Below are 25407 nucleotides of genomic sequence, written 5' to 3'. Positions count from 1 at the left end.
GGATTCTCAGCAGTGCTAGGCACACAGTAAGCACTTAAAATGCTTTGTAAGCACTTAAAATGCTTTAACTGACTAGATTCTGTGATCATTAATGCATCCACCTTAATCCAAAGTCCTTTTGAGTATTAACTGATAGACTACAGTAATCTATCATAATCAAATTCTTGCAATCCATTTTATCAAAAGCGGCATTCACTGACACAAGACTTTGTCAAGGGCACAGGATAATCACCTATGTGAGAGTTTATCTAATCCACTCATTTAACACGTGAGGAACCTGAGGGTCCAGAGGAGTTAGGACCTGCCCAATCTCCAAGCAGAGTGGGAGAAGCCCTAGATCTGAACCTCTGGTGCCCAGCCCAGTGCTCAGCCCTCTCCAGCACCCCTCTAACAGCTTAGGAAGAGCGTCATCAGCTTTAGGGGATATAAAGGAAGAACTCTTTTCCTTTAAGAGATGTAATATTTATTGAATACACACAGATTAAAGATGTACATGATATGAAACAATAAAGATAAATATATAGTGAACAGAAGAAATTTACACGAGGACTCCTTTACTTTTTGATTCTGTCTACAGAGGTCTGAGTCATTACAACTGAACAGAAAACTTATCCTTTTAGAGTAGATGCTGTGAGATTAGGAAGCTAGGAATAAAATAAGCATTATTGTTGAGTGGAATGTCACTCAAAAGGCTGATCTAATGTTCTTAAAAGTGGAAAACACAGAGACCTAAAAAAGAGAAACTTCTTTGTTAAATGAAACCTCTATCAAAGCTAAAATTTATGAGGAAAATGAGAATTTTACATTTTATTTTGCTAGAGATTGTCAAATACAGAATTCCAGCTCAGACTACAAAGCAGTAGTGATGTTCTGATCTATGCCAAATAGCAAGTTGATTAGTTTACCTTCTGGTGGGTGTGGTGAGATTGGAAGAGTACAGAAATAAAGTGTTTTGTTGGCCGTTGGATGCGACATTATGTATCATTATGATGCTTCAAAGAATTATTACCGAGAAGCTAGCAAAATAATCAAAGTAGGGCTCAACAGTTCTACATGGGACCGCCACACACATATCCACACACATACCTTCTCTTGCCATCGGCCTCAAACCATCTTAGTAAAAGAATTCAGTCCCAGCTTTGGAAAGATCAAGTTTTTGTTCCCAGGTCAGCATCTAGGCTTTACTGTAAATTGTTAATAAGTCTTCAGACAATATTATAAAGATGTGTGCTTAGTGTTCAACAAGAGAGTTCAAAAGGACATTGGGAAGAGTGGTAATATAAGAGGCCAAAATCCAAGATAAAAGCACATTGAAAAGTCTATTTTTCTTCCCCTTTGCAAATCCCTTAGCAGTTACTTTGTACTCTTCTTGGGAAAGTTCAGCTAATTTTTTATAAAAATATTTTTACATTTTTCAAAACAAATTAGAATACATTTTGAGACTAATATATGAAAACACATTTCTTTCTGGGAGAAAATGATCGTTTTGAGGCAGTGTATTATCTCTCTTCAGGTAGTGTTTATTAGGTGTGAGTGAAACATTTGGTTTCCTTAAGAGCTAATTTACCTTTAAAATGTGACCAATTAACTTGCTGAATAACCAAGTATATTCATAGGAGTGGGTTCAACACTGGATTTCTGTTAATAAAAATGCTCCCTGGGCCTTATTCTGATGTTGTGCAAATGATCAGAAACTATTTTTCGAGATGATGTAATAATATGTGCACACAGTGTCCGATGATCAATGCAAAGTCATCCAGCAAGAGGAAGAAGAATTGGAAGTATGTTTCCCGGATTCTGACACTGCGTGCACCCTACGTAATGTGGAGTAAAAAATTTGGTTCTTAGGCTGACTTTGACAGCATATATAATATAGTTTGGCTTTTTTGGTGTAGTATAGTTTTGAAAAAAATATTCTTAGCATGTAGTTCAAGAGAAAATTCTAAGCACCAAAAACTAAAAATGATCTTATGTTTTATTTTTCTAATAATTACCAACACTCTGACAGAGCTCCAATTCCTAACTGTGATCTGCAGAGCTGACCTATCTCTTTTTTGGAAAAAAATAACTGAAAAGGCTCTTGCTAAGATCTCTCACAATCCCACTAAGGATCCTACCGGGACATCATAGACGCTACCTGGAGTGTGAAACATGTAATTCATGGAGACGAAAGATGGCTGGTTTAGATTTTTAGACTTCCAATGACAGATAGTCTCCTGCTACAAAAAGTCCATAAAAATGCTTTAAATTCAACTTTTAATAAAAATAAACTCAGTTATTTGGAAATAACTCCTTGTACTTCTTTTTCCCTTGGGGAATGCATATATGTATGTTATCAGCTTCCTTAATAGTTATACAAAAGATATAATTTTTAACACTTATGACAAAAGGGCAAGATTCTTCTTCCCTTTCCCAGAACAAAACCTTTTCTATACTGAGAAGGAACTCTCACTATTTTCAAAGGAAATTCTATGTACAGAAGAGACTTTTTATTACCTAAGTACCTAAGAGAAACTTTGGATGTGATAGTGATAAGAATCACTGCTGTTTTCTTTCCAATAAAACAAATGAAAACAGAAAACCTTTTTCTTGAAAAGCAAAAATTAACAATACCCCTCCCCCAATATCGCCTAAAACAAACCAAAGGTGGTCCAACTCATTTTAACATTAGAAAAAGAGGAAAGTGGGTCCAGGCCCTTTCAAGTCCACATTTGAAGATCTCCACATCTACACTGTCACTTTCTGGCAGTTTCCAGACAGATCACAGAGTTTTCATATTCCTCAATCTTCAGTTTCATATCTGAGATGAAATGAAAATTCAGATTATAGTGCTGACTGCAGTCATTTGGATTTGGAATTAGAAATAACCAAAATATATTTTCACCCGAACTGTATTTGCCAAAATTATTTTTAATAGTAAAATACTGGAGAGGGAGCTTCAGCTATCTGATCTGTAGAATGGGGACAGTGATACAACTTACCTCCTAGGTGATTTTGTAAACGTTCAATCTATCGTTTTTGATCGTGACGATTAAAGAACTTTTGTTCTTTAAAAAAACATTTATACATTTGTGTCTATTCCAGTGGAACAAAAGTTACAGAGCATAGAACAAGTATCCAAGCTGCCTGAGACAGAATGGAAAGAGAAGTGGACAGAGAGCTAGGTCTAGGGTCAGGAAGCCTGGGATTCAGATCCCATCTCAGACAGTCTTGCAACAAGGGGCAAATCCCTTAAGTTGTCTTTTAGTTTCCTCACTTGTAACATGGGAATAAATCAGAATAATAAAGAGCATTTATAAAATAAAAAGCTGGCATTGATCAGTAACCTCATCTGATCTAGCCATCCCAAGAGAGCCGTGTTCCTATCGCTCCCACAACCAAGATGAGGAAGAGGAGGACTGGAATTCAGACCTTCCTCATCCGAAGTCCAACACACTCTGCACTGTACCAATGCATGAATGTAAAGCACTTTGCAAAGCTTCCACTCTATGAATGTCACATGGTAGTTATTAATATTAACTACCTTGTAAGGATGACCATTTGCTGACAATGAATGGGAGATTGGACCAGATGCCTCTAAAATCCCTTATAAGCCTAAGGCTTCTAGAATCATCTGGGAGTCTGAAGAGTACCTGTTTGAGGGCCTTTCTGAGATCCATAAAACTTACCTGCAAAAGGCTACCTTTGCTCTGGATATGCCTCCCACTACCTTTTCCTGTAAACTTTCTCACCCATGATTCAATGGGGGGCCTCCTTACCACTTCCCGGTGACATCCTAGGGGAGCCATTGACAGACATGGCCCCCACTAACTCAGAAGTTCGAGGGGGCAAACATTCCGAGGGTCTGGCCCAACTTGAATGGGCCTCTGATCCTCTTCCTGCCTGCACTGCAGGCCCTGGTCTTTCCTAGAGGTATCCTTAGTGGCCCTGCCCATCCCTTCCCCTGGAAAGCTCAGGATCTCTCCAAAGTACATCCTGGGGCAGCTTGCTCTTCTGTGAAATCCTCTAGGCCTCCAAACTACTGCAATGAATTCAGTCAGTCTAGTATTTAAAACATGGAAATGTGGCCAAAGACTCTTTGCCAATGCAGGTTAAACTTTCTATGCACATGAGTTTGTGAATGGAAAGGCCAGGCTACCATGCACAATGGGAGGCAGTTAACAATTATCTTCTTAAAGAAAAGATGTGTTTCTACACCAAGAACCACAGAAGTTACACAAGCAAACATACAATGCTTTCAACATCGCACAGCTCGCAGCGTTAATTCTGGCCAAGGTTCACCTGTTTTTCTCAATAAAAGTCGACTTGTCTAAAGCACCGCCATAAATCCCTTCTGTGGGCAGTTGTCTGTCTGTAGGCACATTATCAGAAGCAATGTGAAATAGTGGAAACAACACAGACTTGGAATCACGGGGCTTGTGACTAAATTATGTCACTTATCTGTTTTGGTTTTTTAACCTATGTATCTGACAGGATGCTCCTGGGGGGGACTTGCACATGCTGTGGAAATGTGGAATTACTGACCATTAATAATTAAAGGGAAAATCCGCCCAGCCCAGAGAACCCCTTACTTTGCCAGTCTTTTCCTCAGGTCTTTAATTTGCTCGTTCTTCTTGGTGAGAATCTCCTTCAGGCTGCGGTACGCTGCTGTCTGCTGGAACTTCTTCTCCAGCTCCTGCTTGTTGGAGAACACCAGTTATGACTGATTATGACTAATTTAATTATTTTTTCTTGTTTCTAACTCAAACATCAGGTATAGAAATAGTAAGATTAGAGTATTCAAAGTTAAAATCATTTTGTTTCCTAATTACACACCGACAAACTAGCAATATTTCTCTGATTATACTGCTAGCAAATGACTCAAACATGCTCTTTCCCTAGATATGGAAAATTTTAAACATTGAAGAAATACGATGGGGACTAGAACTAGGATGGCACTGTTGCAGAAAACTGTCTCGGGAGGAAAGTGCTTTTAGGGTTGGGAGGAAAGCCACCCTGGTGCTTTCTCAGAGTCCTGAAGAGCTGCTCCCAGACCTGAGAGGTCCAGGGAGTGGCCCAGCCAATGGCGGTGAGAAGTGGGCCTGAATGTAGGTGTACGGGCACTCAGGGCTTCTTGGGCTGCATCAGCATGCTACCTCTGAAAAAACATACACAGACATACACACATAAACATACACACTGACCCTTCCAAAAACAAAGGTCTTCATTTTTAATATGAATTATGAAAATTGTATGTAGATGACTCTTTGCCTCTTGGTATCACTGTGCTTCAACTATCACACAGATTGTCACCACCCCCTGACTTTTCAGGAAGGCTGAGAGCCCTTAGGGGAGGTGGGGAGCTGAACCAGACATTATCAGCAGGTTCCTTCTGGGCTCTCTCCCATAATTAGGAATTATTATTTTTCCCCTTTTCTACTCCTCATTGAGAAATCAACCAGAGTCAGAAAACTTAGGCAGAGATTTGCCAAGGCCAAGCTCTAACTCTGAGGTAACAGATTCCTGCTCAGTGTCTTATTCAGATCTGGGAAAATGTTTTGTTAAACATGTGATATGGAAATTGATAAATCTCTTTTAGCTTTGGGTGATCCAAGCCACATACCCCAAGACCCTCATTTTAATATAGCCCACATTCCATTACTATTTTTTTCAATTACATGCAAAACCAATTTTTAACATTCATATTTTAGGATTTTGAGTTCCAGATTCTCTCCTCCTCCTCTTCTCATTGAAAAGGCAAGCAATTTAATACAAGTTATATATGTGCAGTCATGCAAAACATATTTTCATATCAGTCATGCTATAAAAGACTAAACCCCCCCCAAAAAATAAACTTTTTAAAGTATGCTTCTATCTGCATTCAGACTGCATCAGTTTCTTCTCTGGAAGTGGATAGAAATTTTCATCATGAGTCCTTCAGAACTGTCTGGCATCCTTATATCATTGACAATAGCTAGCTAGGTCATTCACAATTGATCATGACATAATATTGCTGTGTATAATGATCTGGTTCTGCTCCCTTCACTTTTCATCAATTGATGTAGGTCTTTCCAGGTTTTTCTGAAAGTATCCTGCTCATCTTGCACAATAATATTCCACAACTTGTTTAGCTACTCCATAATTGATACCCATCCCCTCAATTTCCAATTCTTTAGTGCCATAAAAAGAGCTGTTATATTTTTGTAAATCTAGGTCCTTTTGTTTTTGTCTCTAAAAAAATCTCTTTAGTATACAAGCCATTTTTTCCCTAAAGGATTATTCTCAGTTTTGCAAAGTAGGCAACTCTTGGTTGTAATATGAGCTCCTTTACCCTTTCAAAAAGTAGTTTTATAGTTCTTTGAACATTATTTCAAAATGCTCCCCAAAATGGTTGGATCAATTTACATCCACTCACAGTGCTTTAATGTCCCAATTTTCTCACATCCTTGCCAACATTTGTCATTTTGTTTTTCTATCATTTTCCTGTTTACCTTTTTATGCTTCTCTTGAGTCTTGCACTTGAAAGTCAAATTTTCTATTCAGCTCTGGTTTTTTTACTAACAATCCTCTGAAAACAGTCCTAAATGTTACTAAATATTAATGTCCCCCCCAATCAAGTTTTGCTGGGTGAGTAGTTCTTGATTGTAATCCTCTGCCCTCCAGAATTCCATACTCCAAGCCCTCCAATCCTTTATAATGTGGAAGATGCTAAAAATTATGTGATCCTTACTGTGGCTCCATAATTTTCAAAAGTTTCTTTTGGGCTGCTTATAATATTTTCTCTTTGATCTGGGAACTCCAGAATTTGACAGTAATATTTCTGGGAGTTTTCATTTTGCGAGCTCTTTTAAGAGGTGATTGGTGGATTCCTTCAATTTCTATTTTACTTTCTGATTCTAGAATATGTTTTCCTAGATAATTTTTTGAATATGATGTCTGCATTTTTTTAATCATGGCTTTCAGGCAATAATAATTTGTAAATTACTCCTCTTTGATCTATTGTTATTTCTAATAATTTTCCATTTTATTCTATTTTCTTTCATTCTTTTGCTTGTTTTATTGCTTCTGGATATCTCAAAGTTATCAGATTCTACTTGCCCAATTCTAATTTTTAAGGAATTATTTTCTTTAGTGAGTTTTTATAACTCCTTTTCCATTTGGCAAATTCTATTTTTTAGGGAGTTCTTTGTTCAGTGAATTTTTGTACATCTTTTCTCATTTGGTCAATTTTGCTTTTTAAGGAGTTCTTTTCTTTAGTAAAACTATTATATATATATATATATATATATATATATATATATATATACCTCTGTTACTATTTGGCCTATTCTGTCTTTTAAAGTATTGTGTTTTTTTCAGTATTTTTTGTGTAGAGGGCCACAGATAGTGGGGGAACTCTGAGTGACTTATAAGACCCTTCAGCCCAGAGGGAACCTGCTGACACAGTCTGGTTCAGCTTCCCACCTCCCCTAAGGGCTCTCAGCCTTCCTGAGAAGTCAGGGGGCGGTGACAACCTGTATTGTAGTTGAAGCAGAGTGATACCAAGAGGCAGAGAGTCATCTACATACAATAGCAAGTTGTTTATGTTGTCCCACATGCGCAGTACATAGTTAGGGCATGCATAGTGTTGCTTTGGTTATATAAGGGAATTAGGGCATATAAAGGGGAAAAAATCTGGAATAGATGGACTCCATATTTTGACCATCCTGGTGGGTCTTCTGCCTTTATCACTCCTCCACTAAGACCAAGGATTTGGGTTGGTCCCGAGATCCTCCAGAGAGCTAGTCTAGAGGGTATATTTTGGCACCAAAGTGTAGGGGCTCTGGAAAGCATACATTTTTGTGCTTCCTTTACCAAGCTGATTTTTTTTCACAATTTAATTTCTTTTCCTATTTTTTCCTATACCTCTATTATTTAATTTAAAAAATCCTTTTTGAGCTCTTCCCAGAATTATTTTTGGACTTGAGAATAATTCACTTTTTTGAGGCTCTGCATGCAGCAGTTTTAACTTTATCTTCTTCTGAGACCATAGTAACTTTCTATTATCAGACTCTTTTGTTAGTTTGCTCATTTTTCAGCCAATTTCTTGACTTATAATTTTGTGGTTAAGTTGAGTTCTACTCTTAAGAGTAGAGGAGGCCACTGTCCCAAGCTTTAGGTTTTTTGTACTACTGCCCTCAGAATTAGTTCTGGGGGTCTGTAAGTTTTCAGTTTTTCCAAGTGATATCATCTAAGGAGAAGTGTGGTTATTGCTCTTCCTGGATGTGCTCTGGTCTATGATGACCATAAGCATTCTTCTCTGCCCTGGAACTGTGATCAGGGACTCTGCTTCTGCTAGTGTTCTTTTTTACCCTGATATTGTGATTCAAAACCAAGTATGGGCAATGCAACAGAGCGCTACTCCCAGTCTCAGCAACAGGTCCTCAGCAATCTCTTTACCATTTATGGGCTGAGAGCTGAAGAAGCCATCAATCATTCAACTATCCCCTGAGGAATGGTTTGCTCTGGATTGTGTTTCACTCTCACCATAGAGAAATTGACTTTTCCTGACCTCTAAGTTGTCTTGAGCTAAAAAATTGTTTTACCCTATTATTTTGTTGGTTCTGCTGCTTAGAATTCATTTTGAAATATTATTTTAAATTGTCTGAAGAGGAATTTGGGAAAACTCAGGAGAATCCCTATCTTTACCCTTCCATGTTGCTCTGCTTCAAGGTTAATTTAAAAATTATGCCAAAGGTATAGAAATGTGCTGACATTTGAGTCAAATCCCATTATTTAGCCTTCTGCTTAATTATAATGCATAAACATGTTAAGTTAGAAAGGAAAATAAAAATATTGATTATTAAAATTAATGTAGACATGGGAGGATAATTTCACTTGAGTTGTTTTGTTCCAGAGAAAAAAGGGCTATTAGTTAACACTTTAGCATGACAAATTGCCAACTCATATTCCTCTGACCTTTAGAACTTTAGAATATGATCCCATTACTTATCTTAGCTATATTTCTCTAAATCTGATACAAGATATAAAATGAAAACAAAAAGATAAAAACTACACACTCTGACCTTTTCAGCCACACTTAATTGTTCTTGAACCTTAAGTAGGTCATGCTTCGTTGACACTAAATTTTCCTCCAAAGTCTTCTGATTTTCAGAAGTATCATTCAGTGTCTTCTGAAATTCATTCTTTAGAGCTGCAACCGTATTTTCCAAGTCACTAATATCCTTTGATCTGATTATTGCCTTTAAAAAGAAAGAAACCATAATAAATTTTATGTAGAAATCTGAAGCATGATTGTATCTTAAAATATCATACAACAGCAAACAAAATGATACTCTTTGTCCTGGAACCCACAAATATACAGAGAACACCTTCTTAACCATTTTTGTATAATTATTCCCTCTGGTAGTCATCTGATGAAATCTAATGACACTGTGTTTTGCTAATCATAATTGGAAGAAATGCTAAATTTCAGTTAAAAGACAAAGTCAAGATGTCATTTTTCCTATCCAACTTCATGAATCCTTCAACTTTTATCAAAAGACCCCTTAAAGTCTGTGGACCTCTAGTTAAGAACTCTTGGATCCAGAGGAAGAATCTAAGCCACTGGATATGCTCTCTATGAAAGTATCATGGCAGAGAACAGGATAGATCACAATCTGTACCAATGATGGTACACTCTACATCTACTGAAGTACATGGGCTATTAGGAGCATGTGATCATAGGCTAGAGATGGGAGGGACCTTAGAGGCCAGGGAGATGGAGGCCCTTACAAAGGCTGCCCAGATATGAATAGTCATAGGTAGGATCTGGATCCTTTGAGCTGGCTGAAATTATGCCTGCCCCCCTGATGTGTGGAGGAGCCTAGGGACATGAGAGCTTGAAGGACAGAGGGATTGGAAGCCAGAAGGGGCAAGCTCTCTACAAGGATCAATTTGGGGCATGCAAAGTGGACAATGGGTGTTCAAGGGCAGACATCCAAGACAAATAGGTCTGAACAATGTGGGGAAAGGGTATTTAGAGTGATCTTTACCTTCGTATCTCCCTGGACAATTTGTAAATCTCTCAGTGCTCGCTCTAGTTTTGATTTTTCATCCAGTGCATTTGTAGCCTATGATAAAATAGAAACAGAAATGTAGTCATGCAATCTGCAATTAACTTTTTTTTTAGTAATTTTGTTAAGAAATCTTAAAGTTACCTGCAATTCTATAGTCTTTACTCTTGATTTTAATTTTTCATTTTCTTCCTGAAGTCTTATAATTTCCTTTGTAAGTAAAGACAAAGAGTGATAATTTTTAAATTTAATATTTTTAAATACTTGAAATTATTTTCCTAATTTAAAAAATTCACTTTATAAAATGTTTTCATAGCTTAAAAAAAATACCCAAACCCATATATATGGTTCTATCAGTCACAATACTATTCTCCAGGACCCAGGCTAGAAATTCCCTTTCATGTCCACTATCACCAGCATGCACCTCCCACTACAGGCTTTCCTCATTTCACCCCTGGGTTACAGGTAAAAGTCTCTCCTTCCTTGCTGTTTTGTTCATCTCCATGGCTTCATTCATGACCTTTGCCAATGCCAGATTAAGATATCTTAAAACTGCTGATACTATGACATTCTCCTGACTATGGTTCCATATTACATAAATCTAGATACTACTGTTGAGAACAAATGGGCAATTTTGTGGAATTCAGAGATTAAATGAATAAAATAATTGTTTTCTCTGGAACTTATCCCCTGCCTTTCATAGTTACATTTACATTCAAAAGGGATTCTCTTAGTGTCACAAAGCTTCTAATATGAGTTGGATGAAAAAGAAACAAAATAAAATGAATGTTTAAAGAAGTCTTTAGTTTTTGGGGTTTTTTTGTTTTGTTTTTTTTAAAGCAGGTAAAGATCTTCCTAGCCAGAACACCATGAATTCTCTACATGGTCTTCATAGTCCTCTATAATATGGTCTTACTTCACTAATCAAATTTTATTTTCCACTAGTCCCCAGAATAAAATCAGTCAAGTAAGCATACTCTGTGTACTCCAGAACATTCCACCCCCGTGCCTCTGTTCATGCTGTTTCTTCTGCCTAGATGGCCCTCCTTGGGCTATCCAAATATTATTTATCCTGTAAAAAATGCCTAGCTCTAATCCTCCCTCCTCTGTACTCAAAAACCCCACGAACTGCTGCCTTTTCTAAACATTTCCCGCACGTGTTGTCAGAAACCAAATGGTCAGCACTTGCTTGTCAAAATGATCAGCACTTGCTTGTCTCCTAATCGGCCCATACTCATTGGTTCTACCTCCCCAGCTACACTGTTAACATCTTTGGAGCTGATTATTATATTTATGTAGAATACTGGAAAAATACAATACATATTGACTGATGATTTAATGACTTAACAAAAAAGTGAAATACCATCAAGAACAAAAGAAGAATAACCTCATGTTATCATAGCGAAAATATAATGTTCAGATGTTTATGAATAATGTCTCCAATTCTGATAAGTCATTTTACTGAAAACAGATTCCCCAAAATACTTTGATCACCCCAAGTCTTATTAGGTATATTTCCTCTTCTGAGCCATTGGGATACTATCTGACACATTAGGATCACAAAGATTCAATATGCCCATTGAACTCAATATATGTCTGACTGCCAAGGAGTGACCGGGGCAGCAAGACTAGAATTAGTTGATTTAAAATTCACAAACTTACCTTGTTTAGAAGCTCTGATGTTCCCCCTTCATTAAGTGGAACAAGTCTTGATGGCTTCATGTTCTCTGAATTAGACTAAAAATTTAATTTTAAAAAATGAAGACAGAATAGAATAAAATTGTCACAATCTCCAAAATTGTGATCCTTCATAATAATATATGATAATAAGTCATAATACTAGCTAATATGTTTATAATGATTTGAGATTTACAAAAAGCTTTACATACACTGTCTCATTTCACTCTCACAACTCTTTGATGTCAATGTCATCATTATCCCTGCTTTACAGATGAAGAAACTGAGACTGAGAAAGGGGAGGTGATTTGCTCAAATTCATACGGCTGGGAAGGGCCCAGGTCAGGATTTGTGCTGAGGTCTTATGGACAAGCCCAACACTCTAGATCTCGGCCCACCCAGCTGCCCAGGGGAGACCAGAGGTCTGTCATCTGAAGGCCGTCCTGGAAAAATCTGCGCAGATGCATCCTGGCAGGGGTAGCTGATGGAATTTCTGACACAGAAATCCTCCTAAAGTGAGGAGCAGATGCAACCAATGCACTTTGGTGAAGAGAATGTCCACATCAGTGATATCTCTCAAATCTTGAAGAAGTGGTGGGACCAAGGATGAACAGGGGCAGGCGCGTCATTGAAGTGTCTGAAGGACACTTGTTAGAGGGAAAGGCAGGAAAGAAAGAAAAGGAAACAGCAGCCCAAGAGGTAGATGGGCTAAAGGCACGCCAACCACTGCCTAGGTCCCTCCCTGGCCCCACGAGCCTGAAGCCTGGGGGGTGATGAGTGGGGGGGACTCGAGGGTCAGCGACTTGCTGGGCTCCCACCCTTGTGTCTGAAGGAAGGGCCCAGGGCTCCAAGCCTGGAGCAGCTCATTTGCTATTCTGTCTCTGTGCCTCTGAATGGGCTCACCCCTCGGTCTTTCCTCTCTCCTTTCCCCCTCCCCTGCAGGCCTTTTCCAAGTCTCACAGCTACCCTCCCCTGCAGGTTAGCCTCCATCTCCCCTAAACTCCTCCTGTATCTTCAGCTTTTCACATCAGAGGTGTCAAACATGAGCTCACATTACTCCTGAATAAGGTCAAACTAGATTAAAATGTTATTCGGAAATATTAAACAACATAAAACAGATAATAGGAACTTGAGGTTTTCCAAGAGGGTTTGAGGCTTTCCAGGATCCTTATGTACATGTAAGTGGCCCTTTTTCTACTTGAGCTTGACACGCTGTCTTCCCCATTCCAGAGAGGGTGGCAGCTGTTTCTAGCCATCTTTGTCTTTCTAGATTGTCTATAACATATTTTTGTTTGTTAACTGACCCTGTGTTGAGTAAGATAATAGGGAAGGACTTTATTTTTCACAGTATTTTTCTCCTTTTCCCCTTTTCTCCTTTTTAGATGGGGGGAGGGGATTAATTATCCAAATCTATAATACCCTTTCATTGTTTAGTTTTGCTTACAAAGCATTTTCATAGAAAAAGAATCTAGCCATAACTTTCAGTCTTGTTATAGCTTTAATATGTTGAGATACAAAATACACATAAGTGAGTGTATGTATGTTTAACCCCCCCCCAGACATATGCTTGGAGAGACGCCCCTTTGAAAAGACAGCTCACTCAGTGGGAAAAGGGCTGTTCTGCACCCCAGAGAAGGCCCAAGTCAAACTATTTCCTCCTCAGCCCCCTGAGGACTGTTCATGTCACTCGGGATCTATGGCCTCTACAGCCACCGCTGGTGATGAACAGCATTATTAAGCTAAACAATTCAATGATTGAGAGCTTTGATAAATTATTTATTCTGTTCTTTACAATATAATTTTGTTCAGTGTACATTAATATTTCAGTTATATGACAGGAGGACGAGTATTTTGTTTTGCCTGATTTTCCAGTTAGTTGACAAGCACATTGAAAGAGGCTTGAGAAAAATAACATTAAGAGATTCTCAGAAGGATAAACTGAATAATTCTGGAGAGAATAAAAAAAAAAATTAGGACCACTTAGCCTGAGTGACTCCATATTACAGTTCTATTAATATAAATTTAATATCAAACTATAACCAAACAATAATATAAAAAATATAAAGTTTATAATTATTACACTTGAACACAGATGACCCAAGGGTTAGGAATAGAAACAGAAAGGGAAGAAGAGAAGCAAGGATTGAGGGATGGGGAGGAGGATAAGACAGAGTAAAAATACTGAGGTACTGAATAATCCAACTTTACCTTTTTATTTGAAGTGGCAAACTCTGCTTTTTCAAATTCTGCAACTTGTTCTAATAATTCTCTTAAAGAAACAAACAAAAATGCTTATATTTGCAAGAAATAATTGTTATAATGTCCAAACATTTAAGAAACATACAAATCCTTTAATTCACAAGAGTATAAAAGACAATTTTCTCAAAGTTTCTTCACACAAAACCAATATAGACTAGCTGACACAGACAGCCTCATGACAGTGCAGGGACATAACGTCACTCCTCGAGTAGAACGGGATGAACAAAATGCTACCAGAGAAATGAGTTCATACACCAAAATTTTATGTAAATAGAAAGAAAAGCAGAGAGTGAGCAGCAGGCCTGGGTGGGGGGGAGGGGGGAAGATATTCCTAGAGGGAACTTCTAGGGGAGGAAACTCCCTTCAACCATACAGGCAGGTTTACTTCTTTGCATATTTTCTTGGTGGATACAGGAGCAGGTTTGCCATTTTCTTCTCCAGTACATTTTACAGATGAAGAAACTGAGGTAAATGTGATTAAATGACTTGCCCAGGGTCACACAGTCAATACTTCTCTGAGGCTAACATTTGAATTTAGGTCTTCTTGACTCTAGAACCTACACTGTGCAATGTGGTGCCCCCAGTTGAGATGCTATCATTATCCCTATTTTATAGATGAGGACAGTAGTGGATAATAACTGAGTAAATGACTAATTTGTTACCAAAAAACTGTTTATGCATCAAAAAACAATCAAGACTACATAATCAAAAGAAATTAACTAGAAACAAGATTAGGTAATCTGATTTCTAATTTGGAGGCAAGACTGGGGGCCTCTGAATTAGTTGAGGGAGAGTAAACAGGCATAATTCCCTGAAATCAGAGAAAGAGGCGTGCCCCTCCCCTCAAGCAAGTCAAAAGAACATGGAAAACATAACTGACTCAGTTTGGGGTCAGTTTCATATAAGCCACATGACTTGCTTGAAATATATAATTGTGAGAAAGCTCCTCGCCATCAGTAGGGATCTGACCAGGATTCTGGTCAGCATAACCGAGGTCCTTGGGGAAAGCTCAAGCAGAGAGAGGAGGTCTAGTTTCCCAGCCATTCAAGGGTTGGTTCAAATAATGCAGTCAAGTTTTCTCCCAATGCCCATAACTAAATGAAGTTTTCTCATAAGACAGAAAGTGGACTAGACCTTTAGTTGAAAAGGGATTTTAGCTAGCTCCAGAATTGAATCACAAAATGGGAGTCAGTGTGGTTCATTCAATGTCCACAGAAAACTGATGCTTGTCTGGTGTCTGTGGCCAAATTTCAACTCAGCTCTTTCAGAACGGTGCTCTTTTCACTGGACCACTTGGTTGTCTAAAGAAATCCTAATGATGGCTGGAAATCCATGGAACATTAATGCAGGATCACTACGATTAATTGTAGATTATTTGCATCCAGACGACATCCTCTGAGCTAAATTCTAAGTTGAGGCAGATATTCTGTCTCCCTTTCTTCTCTCTCTTCCCCTCCCCCTCCATTCCAGGCAGTTTCTTCTAAATTTTTTTGTCACAGTCCCTGTACTGTCTCTCTCAGCATTGGATAGACCGGAGGTAATTACTTATGTGTCACGCTATACAATGATTAAATTCAGTCAAAGCATTTATTTTATCAGAGATCCCAACAAGATCACTAGTATCATTGAAAGAGATGAAGAAGATTGGCAATTCTGTGTAACTGCACTAATGTACCTGCATTTGATAAAAAACCAAAACAAACAAACAAACAAAAAAAACTATTTATCTATCACTTTATTTTTAAGGACAGTTTCCTAATTGATAGTTTCCTAATGCTACTCATTAGAAAACAGAACCTCTGAAACAGATGTCATCTTTTATATAGTAGTTATCTTTAGAAAAAGTTTTCAAATATTTAATGACTATTATCTTTTAGATGATTTCTGTATAAAACACACATACTGCTTGTTTCTCACAATTTAAGAGATTAATCTAGTACTTATGCAAATATTTTCCCCTTGCCCAGTTTCCACACACGCACACACACACAGAAAATCAGATCAACAAAATGATAATATCATCTTTCTTAAGGAAATGCTATAGCTTGCTATGCTAACAACCACAAGTATAAATTATTTTACCGGTTTTCCAGCTCTGAGATGTCTGTCTGTAGTTTAAGATACCACTTCTCTGCCTGTGAAAACAGCTGCCGAAGAAGTAACACATTGGTACAGGAAGTATTGATGAGCTCAGACTCTACTTCACTATGTACCACAGCCTGTAATTCATTCAGAACTTCAGTTACTTCATCCATGGTGAAAGTCTCATCTACTAGCCTAAATTCAAAAAAGAAAAGAAAAGAAAACGAGAAAAAACTATTTTTAAATAAAATCACCAAAATGATCAAGAAAATTGAACTGAAAATAATGTCTTCACCTCATGTCATTTAGCACAAGTATGGATAGGTGCTTAGTATTAGTTTGAAATATCTTATAAACAATTTTCTAAAAAACAACAATACTTTTAAGATTTCCTCCCAAAAAAATGAAAGGAGGATAGTACAAGTATCATTAATGCAGTTAACCAGCATTTATTAATCTCCTCCTCTATCAGGCACTATGCAAAGCACTGGAAGACAAAGAAAGAAAAAACTCAGTTCCAGCTCTCAATCTGTCCATCTATGGCCTATAGGGTCTTAACTGGGGCCTTGAATTCAGTCTTTGTGGCTCTAGGATTGTACTCTTTCTATTACTAAAATATAAAAGAATGTTGAAGAATGATTAGTTTATCTCATCAATTATTTGAGTAATTCCTTAATACATGTACATATTTAATAATGTATCTCGGGGTAGCTAGTTGGTGTAGAGGATAGAGCACCAGCCCTGAAGTAAGGAGAACTTGAGTTAAAATCTGGCCTCAGACATTTGATACTTTGTACCTGTGTGACCCTGGGCAAGTCACTAAACCCCAATTGCTTCAGTTAAAAATATATATATATATCTGCAAACTTAGAGATATTTTAAAACCCATTACTTTTCTTTCTTCAGTTCAGCTTTTCAGTTGGAAAAAAGTTCAGTATTCTCTCAATTGAGTCTTATTTTTATTATTTTAACTTTTAACCTGAGTAGTTCAGCAGGGGTTTTTGGTTGGTTTTTTTTGTTTGTTTGTTTTGTTTTTTTGTTTTTTTTGTTTTTTGCTGTTTTCTCTTCCTAAATAAACAAGAGTATAAACCTACTTCAGTTCTGCTATGTACATATGTTAAAAAAAAAAAAAAAAAAAAAAGGTTTTGATTTTCCTTTCAGTAGCTTAAAGATCCAAAGGCAGAAAAGGAATACATTTTGAACTTTAGTAACAAAATATAGCCAATTAAAACTACAACTTTCCTTCTCCCTTTTCAAACAAAAAAGGACTTCTTAGGGAGACAAAAATCAGTTCTCACATTTAGCTCTCCTATAAAACTTGGGTAAGAGCCTCTAGAAAACCCGTGAGCACCCTTTCCTATGCTTCAGAAAATACAAACCAGAAGGAAAAAAAATCCCTAAAGTATTGCCCTTCCTCTTCCCTAAAGCTATCTTTTCTCTAGTTAGAGGGATAAAGAGAATGGATTCCCTTACTCCTCTTATTCATCAAATCTATAAATATTAGCTGTTGTAGAGCAATTACGCTCATGCTTTTTCAGAATTTATGAGCCCTTATTATCTTGTCACTGAACTGATTTTCAAAAAGGTTATTCAGGAAAAACCAAGTTGTCTCAGGGTATTGTCATGTTGTCATAATTTGGGTTATCCACCAAATGTATCCACCACCCTTATTTTGACTATGTTTAATGATTTACTTATCCAATGGAAATCAGATATTTCCCTTACACGAATTTCCTAAATGAGACATCCCATGAAGGACCTCACCATTTTAATTTTAACTGCTCTTGATAGAAACCTCTCTCAAATGAAAGAGAGCACATTGACCATTTTTAATGTTGCTTAAGTACATCAGGCCATCAGGAAGAACATCAGTTATCATACTATGCTGGTCTGGAGCACATAAGGACAAACTTTGGGAACAGTGAAAGATAAGTTATTGCCTGTCTTGCAGCTTTTTCTCCTACAGGCTCGGGCACTCCTCTGTGCCCCACAGTGCACTTAAGAGAGGTGGCTAACTGATTTATTCAGTGATTATTGTGCTGCTCGGGCTGCTCTAATCTGTTCAAGATAATAGACTGCTGCATGTTGCTAATACTGGGCTGGCTTTTTAGTTTTCCCATTGCTGACTACCTGTGGGACCCTAAGAAAGTCACTTCACCCTGTCTGCCTCAGCTTTTCTTCTATAAAATGGGCTGGAGGGAAAAAAGACAAAACACTCTAGTATTTTTTCCAAGGAAACCTCAAATAGGGTCATGAAGAGTTAAATATGACTCACAATAAATGTCCCACTGCAGGAAATCATAGTGCTGGCCTCTAGCTGTCAGCCTCCCCTTATCTTATCTTATCTACCACTTATCTTCTGGTTTTAATATCATGTAGGATCAAAGACATGACAAAATAAGTTGTTGAAATTGAAACAAGACTTAATCTGATAGTTTTGTTTTTATAAAAGAGGCTACTGTGAGGGTGATTATTAGGAAATTAACTAGATTAAGAAATCAAAAAGCACTAGTATTTTTTAAGAGAACCAACAAGCTTCAGAAAAAGAAATTCTTTTAAGCAACAAAATGCCTTGGGCTTTATGACAGCTGTTGATTGCTATGCACAAGCACCTGAACCCACTGAGTGCTGAGATTTTCAGAAATCTGACCTCTGGATAAATGGGTGCTAATGGTATTTTCAATTCACTTTATTTGCTTTTCCTCATGTACTTCATTGGCTCCCATTAATCTTCCAGATCAAAAATTAATTTGTCATGAGCTTTAATTTGCCCAGCTACAATAACAATTTTTATTTTTTGTTACATAAATGTTTGATTTGGTAATTTTGGTTTTGTAATTTCCTATATCTCATTAATACATCAACTTTAGGCTATTATTTTCTAGCACACTGCTATAAACAATGCAGGTCATCCCTAATGATATTCCTGGAAATACCACAATATAGTGCTAGGAGCAACAGCCTCCCCTTCGCCAATACAAAGTTTCCAGGCTCTTCTTGGATTTAAAATTATTTTCCTATTGCCTTTTGGTACCTGCTCTCCTTGATATCCTGGAAGCAGGAATCTACAGTCTTGAGTCTCAAACCTCTTTTTGAACGAGCAAATCGCATGTAATTGATTATTTCATTTTGATGGTGATCATTTAGACCCAATTCCGCCTGAAAAAGAGAAAAGCAACACTTATTTATTACTTCTGAAATTGATTATAAATTCCATTAAGTATAGGATTCTGATAATACAGCAGATTTATAGATTTCCATTGTACAACTACTTTACAGAAAACTCACTTAATGCAAAAATATTTTTAAAAAAATACTATGGCATACTAGAAAGAGATGTGTACTTCAAATTCAAAGAAATGTGGGTTAGAATTTCACCTCCTCTGTTTACAAGCTGTGTAATCATGGCTAAAGCACTCAACTTTTCTGCCTCTTAATTTCCTCATCTGTGGATTAATAATACTTATAATATTAACTTCATAGGGTTGTTGTAAGAATCTCATGAGATGATACATGGAAAGCAGTTTGTAAACTATTCTATAATATTATCTATTTTTATAGATTAAGATGAAAAGGATGCTCTAAAATAGATCATGCAACTACTTGCTTCAAAAAGAGGAGTTGACAATGTCATTAGAAAAAAATAATTGAAACTATAAAACATAAAAAAGAAAAGCAAGAGCACAATGGTGACAGATTAAATTAGTGGTTAACAAATTTTTACTTGCATTTACCAAAACTATTACCAAAAATGTAAGAAAAGTAATACTATAAACCATAGACAATGTGATGCTATCAAAGTTTTTGAGGCAAATTTCAGCATTTAAGCCTGGATTTATAAGAGGAATTAAGTTGGAATGTAAAAACACTATAAAAGGAATGAAGTATAATTCAAAGCAAAGTAGTTAAAAGGAGGAAAAAAATAAAAACATAAACAAATAGAAAATGAAGTAATATAAATTCAAGAGCATTTTAAAAAGATCAATCAGAAAGCCACTAGTAAACAATCCAAAAAAGGAGAAACATAAGACTTAAGATCAAAAATTAAAAAGCAGAGTTTCTCAAATACTAAAAAAAAAAAAAAAAAAAAAAAAAAAGGATAAGTGGGGAATATATTACACATCTATATGCTAGTAAGTTAGAGTAATGAAATGGATGACTATTTGCAAATATATAAAATAATAAAAACTAATGCAATAGGAAATTGAAAACAACTACTTTAGTGGATGGGGAAAAATAAGACAAGCTATCTTTACCACCCAAAACCCCAAACTTAATCCTGAAGAGTTCCATATGTTACTTTTTCAAACTTTTAAAGAACAACCAAGTCCTACAATGTATGCCCCAAAAGAAGAAGAGATAGAAGGTGTAGTGCAATGTCTTTCACATGGCAAATAATTATGTTTTTTAAACCACACAAAAAATTAACTGTAGACAGTACACAAATGTAGACAGACAAAAACCTAAATAAAATGTAAGATAAACAGAAACACATTTAAAAAAAAGTAGACCTCACAGATTTTATGATAAATATACAAGCATAACTCAGTATTTACAAAAATATATATTTAAAAAATGCTGAATTCCTCCCTGAAACAAAAGCTCATCTTGTTATTTGGCCACAAAACATGGGATACTGCAGTCTCTCATTTCTGTCCCTTTCTGTATTCATTCATATAATCATACTCATTCAGGTTTTCATCACTTCTCTTTTTTAAAAACCAATTTTTTTATTTTAAATAAATAAAAAATGAGAAAAGAAAAAAAATGTCATATACATCTAGGAGACCTAGGAAAGGATTCAATATAAAACAATAAATTTCTATTTCAGGAAAACATATGTAATAAATACTCTATTGTTTTCAGAGTTGCCCAGATTTTTCTTTGCTTCCTTGTTGGTTTTCTGTGTACCTTTAAATTTTTTTCCTTCTACATATATATACCTATATACACATATAGTCATACACATATATTGACTATCCTATGTTCTTTCCTGTGTCATGTTTCTCTAAGGATGCATAGTATTTTCCTTCATATAACCAAATCTTTTCATGTTTTTCTAATTCATCCAGGTCATCATTCCCTACACCACAGTAGTATTACAACCCAATCACATCCTATCTGAGAGATTATCTATAAAAGTCCCCCCCCCCCCGGTTTTCTGTGTTTCTTTTATTCTTAGCTATATAGGTTTTATTTAAACAAGAAAATTTTAACTTAAAATAATAAAAATTATCCTTTTGTACACTTCCAACAATGCCCTCCCTTATAATTTAAGATCTGAAACTACCAAAACTACTTCCTTTACTTTTTCTTGGTCTCTTTAAAATTCCTGACCTTTTGCAATTCCAAATGAACTTTTATCATTTTTTCTAACTCAGCAAAATACTATTTTAGTAATTTAACTGGAATGATATTGAATAATTAGGTAAAATTGTTATTTTTAAAATTATATTGGCTTTACCAACCCATGAACAATAAATAGTACTTTGATTATTTAGACTTGAATTTGTTTTTATAAAAAGTGTTTAATGTTTATGTTTAAACAATTCCTGTGTCTGTTTTGGCAGATATACCTCCAGGTGTTTTATCCTGTCAAGATATTTTAAGTGGTCTAAAGCAATTAATGGCATTGCTAATACAATTTCTCTATTTTCACTTTTGATTAAATCTATTTTAACTTTGTTTGAAATCATGATTATTATCCCTGAATTTTTTTTATAAATTCTCCTGCCTCATCACTTCTCAATAAGCATAATGAAATGGCTCAGTCATTTTTCTCCCTATTGTCTCTCACCTCTTCAATTCCTTCTCTATTTACCAACAAAACTGATGCTTTTAAAGCACAAGTTTAAGTATCTGCTTGAGAAGCTTCATAGCACTTATTGCTTTTTTGCTAAAGGTTCCCTCCAAATACATTTCTATTTAGCATTTAAATTATTTTACAAAGTGCCTCTCCCTATCTTTCCATGTCACATCCCTTTGCACTCGACACAGTCCTGCTGGCTGCTCCCATACATCTATTCCTCTCCATGTCTGTCCTCCAATGTCTAAAATACTTTCCTTCCTGATTTCTTTCTTGGAACCCCCAATTCCCTTCAGGATTCACTTAGCCCAAAGGAAACTTCCTCTCAGAAGTCTTTACTGAGCCCTCAGTCAATAACATCCTCTAGATCCCATCAAAATCAGTATTTTTGTTTTGTATACAATTATTTGTAAACATGTCTCTATTTTGTATCACCAGTGTCTGGCACAATGTCTGGCATCTAGTAGATACACAGATACTTTTTAACAGACTGAAAATATATTATTTTAATAAAGACAAATCTTAATTTTTAAAATTAGGCATTATTGAAGTGATCCTGAATTTGGAACATTATAACTTCATCAGTAAGAGAGCCTAGCCCTAGGAACTGTTTTGATTGGTTGAGTGAGAAAGCTATATCCTTCCCAACATTCCTGCCATGTCCCCCACCAACTCAATTGTTTGCCAGTGCCCTGCACGTACTCCTCAATTTGCTTTTTCTGAGCACAAAAGTTAAATAAATATTAGCACAGCTTCAGGAAAAGGGGGGGGGGGATAATCCTTTGCTCTTGGGCTCTGCTCCCTATGTCCCAGATGACACTTCCCTGGCCTCCATCTCCTTAGATCCTTCCTGATCAGAAAGTAGCTTTCTTGCTTTTAATTCCTATCTCCAAGATGAGCACCCTGCATGGCACAGCATATCCTAGCTTAATAAATGCATTTCATTCATTTCTAGAGCGTCATGGGCCTGAGTCTTCCACTTTGGACATGTCCTCCAGTGGCAAGGCACCTCGCTCTGCTACACTGATGACTTTGTAAAGCCCTCGAGGCTATGACAGCACAAATTCAGACATGTTGAGTTAAAAATGCAATATAGTCGGCTGGAAATTTCTTTTTTTTTCTTTTGCTGAGGCAATTGGGGTTAAGTGACTTGTCTAAGGTCACACAGCTGGGAAGTGTTAAGTGTCTGAGGCTGGATTTGAATTCAGGATCTCCTTATTTCAGTGCTCCATCCACTGTGCCACCCAGCTGCCCCTAGACATTTCTATTAAGTACTTGGTGATGAGGGACTGAAGCTCAGGATAGAGACAAGGGCTGAATATTGTATATAACAGATTTGGGAGTCATCTTCAAAGATAATATTTGCAAACCATGAGAACTGATAATATCGTTGAGACTAAACAGAACAAGGTCCTGGGGTTTGCACACACATGGTGAGAGGGCCAAGGAGACTGGGGAGGATTAGCAAGAGGCTAAGGAAGAGGAGAGGAAGTGGAAGTGAGGGCATAGAACAGCTTTTTTTCTAAGCCTTTGGCACTTCTCAACCTTTTGCAACCCAGTGTCCAGTCTCATTTCCACTCTCGAGTGGCCACTGATCTCTCAATTGCTAAGCCTGAATGGCTCTTCTCAATCCTTGTCCTTCTTGACCTTTCTCCAACATTGGGCACTGTGGACAGTTTTTGGGCCTTCCTCTTCTTGGTCATCTTCCTCCCTTTCCCCAATGTGGCCAATCCCCTTGCACACATTCATTTTTTCTCCCCCCCCTCCTCTCTTGGACAGCTCCCTTTCTCTCAGTGCACACAGCCACTGCCCTACTTCAGGCTCTCATTCCTCCCTACCTGATTACTCCAAGAGCCTCCTCATCCCGACTCCCTGATTTTCCACTTTCCGTGGAGTCTCTTTTCATTCCAATCCATCCCCCACACAGTTGCTTAAGTGTTTTCCTAAAATCCAGGCCCTATATGCGCTCAATGAACCAGTATGCACTCAATGAACTCCAAAGGTTTCTTATGATCTCTTCAACTCCCCCTTTGGGATTTAAACCTCTGGCTCCCCTCTTATACTGCAGTGCCTTCCAGATGCTTCTTCTACATCAGGCTTTTCTGGACCCCCTGAAACCAGAAGCTTCCGCTTGGGGACTTTCCACCTACTCTTTCTCTGTATCTCTGTACCTACTTACACACAAGTCATCTCCCTTTCGGCTGAGCACCACGTGCCCTATCCTAGACACTTTTCTGAAATGGGAATCCAAGATTTTGGAAATTTAATAATTTTTATAATTTAATAAATAATAAAATTTAATCCTCCTTTAACATTTTGAATCCTCCGTTATGTTCTGCTGTGCACGTGTCAACTTTTCTTCTATTTTGTATTTGAGTTTTAAATAATAATAATGATGAGGAGGAGGAGGAAGGTGCGCTGGCTGAGGGCAGGCGCTGCCTGGTCTGCTCTTTGTGCTCCTGCCCCCAGCAGGGCTTGGCGCACTGTCGGAGCCCCGAGCGGGCTTTGAACGACCGCTCTGAACTTGCGCCCCAAACTTTCCCTTCTTCAGCTTGCTAACACTGCAGGTTTATGGGCGCTTTTTTGGGGGGAGGGGACAAACGGGGGCGGAGTGGGGGAGGGGACATTCTGGGCGGCTCCTAACCCTCTTTCTCCGCCTAGCTCAGGCATGGGGGAAGGGATGCATTTCGAGTCAGGAAGGAGCCCCTGGCACGGGAGTGGAGACGTGCCTCAGTTTCCCCCTTTGTAAAACAAAGGGGCGGGCCTCGATGAGCACTCCAGGCCCCGATCTCCTCAGATCCGTCCCAAGGACGTCAGACGAGGCGGCCGCTCCAGGCCCGGCAGGGATGTTGCCCCCGGCCCCTCGGGGCGCCGCCCCCGCGGGCTCGGGCAGGCTGGCACTCACCATGGCGGGCGGGCGGCGATCACTCCGAGGGGAAAGGCCGAAGACGACAGCGACAACTCCGGGGGCTGGCGGAGGCCAGGGAAGGGAAGCTGTTTAGAAGCCGCCTGTTGCCATGGAGAACGGAGGCTCGCGACCCCGCCGTCCCTGCGCCCTTATTGGTCCCGAGCCCTCACATGAGCGGAAATGATCTGAACGGACTGACGTCTCCCTCCGCCCAGATCGCCGAACCGGGCGCAGGAGCGATTTTTCTCCCAGTTGCGCGCGCGCGCGGGCAGATCTTTCACTCTGGGAGAATCGTTGCTAAGGAGATTGACAGGCGCGAATGCCACACGCATGCGCATAGGAGCATTCGGCCCTTCTCGGTCCCCGCGGGCGGGTGGACAGACTCCCTTTATCCTCCAGCCAGGGCACCGGCTGGGGAAGACGCCACGTACTTCGCCCAGCCCCCCGGGCCCATGTGCCGTATTCCCCCGGAGAGCTTGTGTCTACGTGGTTTCCCCCTTTAGAACGTAAGCCCCTCGAGGGCAGGCGCTTTAATTTCTGGCGCAGTACCTCTAAAGCTCGGTACGACGTCGGGCCCGCGGCCGGCGATTAGTAAGTAACGCGTGTGTTGATTGGTTCCTCCAGTCCGGGGAGTAACGGTG

General features: G+C 38.2%; 1 protein-coding gene across 1 annotated transcript; it reads right to left on the bottom strand.

Annotated features, from left to right (window-relative positions):
* Positions 1–440: 440 nt before the first annotated feature.
* Positions 441–25016, bottom strand: LZTFL1 (leucine zipper transcription factor like 1). The gene is made up of 10 exons (XM_074271327.1): positions 24764–25016; positions 19087–19211; positions 16053–16247; positions 13920–13980; positions 11697–11771; positions 10179–10244; positions 10014–10091; positions 9045–9221; positions 4572–4675; positions 441–2800 (listed from the first exon to the last, which is right to left on the bottom strand). The coding sequence occupies exons 1-10, from the start codon at positions 24764–24766 to the stop codon at positions 2782–2784; spliced, it is 903 nt and encodes a 300-aa protein (XP_074127428.1). The 5' UTR covers positions 24767–25016; the 3' UTR covers positions 441–2781.
* Between the last annotated feature and the right edge of the window lie 391 nt (positions 25017–25407).

This window comes from Sminthopsis crassicaudata, chromosome 5, assembly GCF_048593235.1.
Source record: "Sminthopsis crassicaudata isolate SCR6 chromosome 5, ASM4859323v1, whole genome shotgun sequence".
Taxonomy (NCBI): Eukaryota; Metazoa; Chordata; class Mammalia; order Dasyuromorphia; family Dasyuridae; genus Sminthopsis; species Sminthopsis crassicaudata.
The sequence above is the reverse complement of the archived record's forward strand: the minus strand, read 5'-3'. Positions and strand labels throughout refer to the sequence as shown.

Coding starts and splice junctions, on each gene's coding strand:
- LZTFL1 (XM_074271327.1), bottom strand. Junction 13,981..16,052: donor ATCTCAGAGCTGGAAAACCG/GTAAAATAATTT, acceptor TGTTTCTTTAAG/AGAATTATTAGAACAAGTTG. Junction 9,222..10,013: donor TTGTCCAGGGAGATACGAAG/GTAAAGATCACT, acceptor TTCTTTTTAAAG/GCAATAATCAGATCAAAGGA.